This window comes from Nelumbo lutea, chromosome 3, assembly GCF_056320005.1.
Source record: "Nelumbo lutea isolate HS-2025 chromosome 3, American lotus-T2T, whole genome shotgun sequence".
NCBI classification, from domain to species: Eukaryota; Viridiplantae; Streptophyta; class Magnoliopsida; order Proteales; family Nelumbonaceae; genus Nelumbo; species Nelumbo lutea.
Window position 1 is genome coordinate 57,331,996 of NC_142686.1, and position 6,627 is coordinate 57,338,622.

Sequence of the window (6,627 nt, forward strand, 5' to 3'; positions counted from 1 at the left end):
ATGGGTGTGTTTGCATATTTATTTGAAACATGAAAGGAGGTTTATGAGGAGGTCAAACAATAATGGAGACTTCAGCATTTGTTAGAAAACACATTCGAGGCTTAAGTAATCTTCCCTAAATAGAGGCAGTTTGCTTCAAATTTAAATATAATAACTGAAACACTCCAAAATATTTTATATATTTAAAAAAAGGTGGAAGTGAAGATTATATACCAACAAATCTGTGTATCAGTGTATGATTCAAGATAGAATCTTGACAAGCTAATTTCATATAACAATGATCAAGGAAACTCAATCAATTTTACAGCCAAGCTTCAAAATCAGCTTTTATTAAAAACAATTCATCAATCAAAACATTTTCTTTGTAAGGGCGTCAATTAGTTGAACAGGTTTTCTTTGTAAGGGCACCAATCAAAACATAATTCACCAATAATTGGCTTACACAAATACATTCCAAAACCCTATAAAAAGTTGAACATAGAATTTAATTCGAAAATTATTTAGAGAAGTAGTCACTAATTTAATTGAAAAAAATAATTAAATTTCAGCACAAGGTATGGGTGGATCTGTGCCTGTCAACGCTTCAAGTCCCATGGGCTTTCCTGAGAGGGGTGTGCTAGAGAATAAATCCATATTCAGGGATCTCACCTAACAGCTTAAGCTTAGGTTGAATAGTTCTTTGAGTTGTTTGTCTAATCATATTTGAAAGAGTCATGCACATAAAATTTCCAATCAAACCCTTGCTGACTCTAGTGGTTTAATCGAATCTCTCCCACTTCTTTTGTATTGCCATGAAAAGGAAACCACAAATTTCCCTTAAATGCAGTCCATGTGGCTATGAAATATACAATAAATACTTTAACATTTACCTTTAACTTTTAGAAAGTTATTGTTTCGGGGTGTATGCCCCTAGAAGTAAAGGTGTGAAGCAAAAGATGTGCACCTCTTGCAACCTGAGATCTAAGCCTGGCATTCATGATATAAGATATGAAGGCAATGCAGTTTATCTCCAACCTGCCTCCTCAAGGTGTATGCCTTTCAGCCTCACCTCAAAGCCTTTTAAAATGTTTGGCTAAATGAACGTGGTAGAATCTCAACAACAAGATTCAGATGGTAAGAGCCACACTATTCTGTACTTTGGACTGAATCTACTGCACATCCAACATGTTTTATGTCACATATAGAACTTTTATTTCTCTTCTTCGGAAAAATGGTGTTCATCATCCATATGTAGGAGAAACTGTGGCAAGGATCTGAAGTCATGATGATGGAGAATAACCCATGTGTATGTACAGCTTATACATGTAATATCTTTTTTTTTTTTTAATACTAGCAGAAAGCACATGTCAGGAAGAGGACATAATATATATGATTATATAGTATTAAATTTTAAATAGGTTTGAAGTAAACACATTCAAATTAATAATAACTATTGCTTTCTATATAAGATGTTCTGTGCAGTTGTGTTCTGGATTTTGATCACAATGCAGGCCAAAACAGATGAACCAGATGGTAGGAGTTCAACTTATTTGTGCCATCTTTGAGATCTTCAAAATGATTTGTTAAGATAAACATTAACTATCACCCCTTTAAACAATGTATAAAATATGGCAAAAAAAAAAAAAACAGAGAAAAGCATCTACCAAATCCATCTCATTGTTACAGTTATTATAATCCAGAAATGCAATTCCTCTTGTATTAAAGAAAGCATCAGACCTGCAATAGTGTCCAGTGAACTCTCACAAGTTGTTAACAGATTTTGCAAAGCCATCACCAAGCTGAGTTGATAAATTCTTGTGTTATGCTATGCTCATTCTTCTGTTACCCAATGCTCAGCGAACGTATTCTGGCTGCACCTGGGGTCTTTCAACTGTTTGATCAGATTATATCAGTGCCCTGGCCTCTTCCAATATTAATTATGAACAAGGTCTATGGGTTATATAAGGGTTAGTTATAAAGGGCAGCCCACTGCACAAGGTTCCCACCAATGCAGGGTCTGGGGAGGAACAGACGTATACAGTGTTACTTCTGCACGTAAAGAGAGGCTATTTCCAAGATTTGAACCCTGGTCTCCCAAGGTCACAATGGAGCAACCCAACCATTGTGCCAAGGCCCACCTTCCAAATTCAACCACAGGCTTCCAGTGTCACCAACTGTCTTGCACCAACAAAGGTAACAAATCTAGAATTCGGGTTATTAACTTTTGATCAATTGGTTCAACAGAGGCTCTTGTTGTCAATCAAGAAAAAAGTTTGGGAATATGCATGGTTTCTTTGTGGAATATTATGTCTTCACTTCTAGGTTTTTGCAATAAACCATGTCCACACACTGAGCAAATACACCAGGAATTGCTATAATATCTTAGTCCATGAACCCAAGAATGGGAAAAAAGCAATAAGCAACCTTATCAATAAGGGTGTATCTTTATTTCTCACTCTCCTACTCAACTTGCCTTTTCTCTCCACCTGTGGCCTTGGTGAACCACCTGTCATTCGTGATGGCATCCTTATGGGCCCCATTTCAGGCTTGCCTTGTCTATCTAGCTCATCCCATCCACCAAAGCTGTACCTGTATTGACCACGTTTCTTAACTGAACCATCATTTGCTGTCACCCACGACTGATATCCACGCCTTCCGTTACCAGCCTCACCAACTTTTTCCTCCTGTTTTTCTTCAGCATTCATTCGAACATCACCTGGAGCCCTGGCAAATGGCTTCTTCTTGGTCCTGGACCTCGGTTTGGGGCTTTCACGTCTCCTACCCCAAAATTTGTCTATTGCAAGAGAAATTGCAGACTGCCCAAGTGGAAGTACTAACGCCATGAGAACAGCCTTAGGACCTGTACCTAATAACATCGATAAAATAATGGCTGGAAGCATCCATCCAAAAGAACTGAAGACCTGTATTAGTCCAAGAATATGTGTCAGACATGTTTAACAGATTTTTTTTCACCAATTATGGCAATATGACCAACCAATATTCAATTTCAAGGTTTGTTTAGCAAAGGAAAACAATGGAAAAGGAAAGTTTCCATGTAGTGCAAATTTGACTTAAGGCCAAGGGCATTCTAATTCTGCCTTGACAGCTTAGCAAAGCATGTCACTGAACCTTTAAGGTTTAAAGACATACAAGCACTCATAAGCATGTGACAAAAGCAAGTGGTAACTTTTGCAAAACCCCTGTGTGTGTATTTGTCTCTTCTTCATTTGGCAATTGCATACGACCATGATATCATTCTAGATGAATACTGTTGGTACTCTTGGTTTTTGTGATTCAAATTAAATGTTCCTTGTTTTCTGTTTTCTTTTGTTTAGCGGAGTCTCTTGAGTCCCATATGGACTAGGAAAAGAACTCCTTTTCGATTTATCTATTGCTTTGTGCACTTGGTTTATGTCTTATATTTATATTTATATTTTTTTTCAGAAAGTCCTCCTTTCTGACATTTTTTGGTAACCACCAAACTCTCCAAAATGTGGGAGAAGTCCCAAGAAAAGTGGGAGATGTTTTCTTAAGGTGCGCTCTTCCAATTAGTTTTTGGAACAGTGAATTACTAGCTTCTGTCTTCTTCACGTTTTTCTGCTCTACTGTACTGGGTTTCTCCGTTGAAATCGTGTTTGGGCACATACATAGTATCCTGGTTCGATGCTTGAGCTGTGAGTGCATGCAACACAAAGGCTAAGAGCTGTTGTATCCTAAAGGCTGACTGCGGAAAACATTCTACATTAACAGATAATCTCTGAGCGGTGGCAAAATCAATTTTAAGGAGTGCGAACACTTGCTGCAACTCAGTAAGTCAGTTATTATCGATAAGTTTATCTATCTTCCCATTAATTATCATTTGATATTTATTCCTACAGTTGTGGATATGTTGTGCCATTAGAACCTTGTTAGTTTACCATTGCTGCCATTTTTCTCATTACTTTCCAATATATACAAACCAATACTGCAGAGACGCCTGTAATGCTAAGACTCATTAACAAAAGAGTTAAACAAAACAAAGTAAATTTGGATGAATTCTCATCCTCGAATCTCAAAAATACAGTCATAATACTCTTCATGTTTTTCAGTTGGATGGCCAAGAGTTTTCTGCTCTCAGCTTTCTTGTCTTCAATTAACACTTCAGTTCTTTTCTTTTTTAATTGCATTCCCCTCAACTGGGTTTGCCCATTCAAGTCATGGTTACCATGTTTACTAATGCCCCCATATCTTTACCACTCAAATAAGCAACTATAGTTATTGAATTAAGCTAACTTTCTCTAAATTACATCCAATAGAAATGGAGCTAGGTGTCCATTCCATCGACCTAAACGCAAACCAAGTACGCTCGATTTAACATGTATTAGAGCAGGACAAGACTAATTAAGCGATTACCAAACAAATACAAAAACTCAATAACAAAGAAAGTAAACAACTTTTGAGTTTTAAGCTGGTTTTACACCAATTACCTTTAGAATCCAGACATTATCAATGGCTTCCTCGAAAACCCCGGATCCCTCGTCGGAATCCCATGATGACTGCTCATCGGACCACCATTTGCGTTGTTGTCTGTCCCCCCTTCTGAAACCAATACCATCGTCTTCATCTTCTGCGTCGTCTTCGCTGATCGAATCTCCTCCTAATTCGAACCTGAATCCTTCTCTTAACGTCTCAGCGTTTGAATCCCAGTACGACTTACTACCGTCACTACTTCGACGAGGACGATACCTGGCAGAGCGGCAGGGAAGATGAACCGAGAAATTAGGGTTTCGGGGTGGAGAGAGATTATGGTTTCTCAGTGGCCACGGTGGAGCAGAGACAGAGCAGGGGAAAGAGAGGAGACGAGTCTCCATGATTGCAACGCCAACTCCATTATCTCGTTTCTGTTATCTTCTCCTCTCTAAAATGGATGGTCCACTTGGACTGTGGTCTGTGGAAGAGGCGAGAGGGACGCTGGGGCGGTCGACCAGGTCCATTTTCTATGTGAACCGCCGGTTTAGATGACTAACACTACGGCTTAATTTGAGATTGCTTATTTTGGAAATGGGAAAATTTTTTAAACTATTCTTACTTATATTTAACGGACAATTTGTATTTTTACCGATTAATTATTATCTTAAGCCACAATTAATTAACTCTATCTTTATCGTTAATGTCTGTTAATATTCCGTTAAAATCCGTATATATATAACACCACCTGACCACAGGTGGTAAGGTGTTTGTCTAAGAGTATATGAGGGCTGAACTGTAATTGCACATGCAGCGGGATCTGAGAGTCTGAGACTGGTACATCATCTGAGTAGCAGAGAAATACCGATTCTGCTGTCAAACAACCTCGCCCTCACGTTCCATTGGCGCCATGAACTGAGAATTCCTCTGATTAACAGTTGCGCTAGAAGGAGCTACCGCTGGAGGTCTCTCTCCGATCTCCCGAGGATCAGGAAGAGCAGGTTCACCACCGTTGCACCGCCTCCTCCTCCTCCTCTAAAGACATGAACCTCGCAAACATGCTTTCTGCCTCGGGCTTGAAGGTCGATGATGGAGGAAACCTTCGCATCATTCGTCAATTCCGCCGCCACTACCGTCGATGAAATTCGCAAAGAATGAGCTTGGAGCATAGCGATACCGCATCAGAGCTGAGCTCAGCTGCTGCTGCTGTTGAAGATGGAGATCTGAGTTCATGGCCTCCCTGCTCTTTGACTGCAGTTCTTCCGGATGTTTGAAGCTCAAAGGAAACAAACGATTCATGTCCTTTGGTGATGTTTGAGAGCCACCAAACATCATCTTCCACCGCTAGGTAGAAATTTCGGAATCTCCTCCACACACACAGGACAGTCCAAACCGTCGCTGGTGGACGGTGGAACAGGGGAGAGCGGAGGCAGGGCAGGTTGAAAACGAGAGAAAGAAGTACACACAGTACTTCCTCATAAGCACGCCATATACCGATTCATGTCCGATACCAATGTTTGCTTCGTTGCTGGTTTTGGTGATCCTCTTTGTATATTGTTGACTGTAATTCTCTTCATGGTCATGGCCACTGCCTGTTGGAGAGGATAGGTGAGGAATTGAACGTTGTAGTTAGTGTGTGTGACGTGGTGGATTTGGTTGGGTTTTATTTTGAAAATTTTAAGAATAATGGAGGGTTATTTAGATATCTTCTCTTTTTTTATTATCACTTAACGACGATGTATAGGTGAGGAATTGAAGGGTAGTTTAAGAAATTTGCTCTTTGAAAAAAAGTGATTATTGAATAAGTGCTTAAAAATAAGTGATGACTGGCGGGGACCCGTTTGATGTATAGGTTTTGTTAAGCAAAGGTTAAATAAGACTAGACAATTGTTTTATACTTTAACTTTTTAAATAATTAATAGTTATTTATATTTTATATATTATTTTTAATAATTTTTTGAAATACAAAAACTACAATAATTAATTTCAGTTAGGGCGGCTGTTCATCAATTTGATGAAACCAACCAAACTAATCCAAATTGACCAAGTGGGGTCAATTTTTCATATTTCTTAGTCCAAATTATTTTATATTGTAAATTTAAATTTAATTTTTTTAAGTTTAAATCTTAAGAAAACCTACCAAATCGAAAGCCAATCCAAACCGATACAACTCGAGTTGGCTGGTTTCACTAATGGTTAGTT

General features: G+C 38.7%; 1 protein-coding gene and 1 long non-coding RNA gene across 2 annotated transcripts; one reads left to right on the plus strand and one right to left on the minus strand.

Annotated features, from left to right (window-relative positions):
• The first annotated feature begins 616 nt into the window (after positions 1 to 616).
• On the plus strand, positions 617 to 6,370 carry LOC148865137 (uncharacterized). The gene is made up of 3 exons (XR_016110830.1): positions 617 to 1,113; positions 3,424 to 3,788; positions 5,240 to 6,370. It is a non-coding gene; the product is annotated as an uncharacterized LOC148865137 (long non-coding RNA).
• Positions 1,540 to 4,964, minus strand: LOC148865138 (uncharacterized). Its single transcript, XM_088981330.1, has 2 exons — positions 4,446 to 4,964; positions 1,540 to 2,900 (listed from the first exon to the last, which is right to left on the minus strand). Exons 1-2 carry the CDS (start codon positions 4,827 to 4,829, stop codon positions 2,352 to 2,354), a joined length of 933 nt encoding a protein of 310 aa, XP_088837456.1. The 5' UTR covers positions 4,830 to 4,964; the 3' UTR covers positions 1,540 to 2,351.
• Positions 6,371 to 6,627: the final 257 nt, after the last annotated feature.

What these genes read in the sequence shown, in the direction of transcription:
- LOC148865138 (XM_088981330.1), bottom strand. Translation starts at nt 4,829, where the DNA reads ATGGAGACTCGTCTCCTCTCTTTCCCCTGCTCTGTCTCTGCTCCACCG. An exon ending in ATAATGTCTGGATTCTAAAG is followed by an intron (nt 2,901 to 4,445) that starts GTAATTGGTGTA and finishes GGACTAATACAG; the next exon opens with GTCTTCAGTTCTTTTGGATG.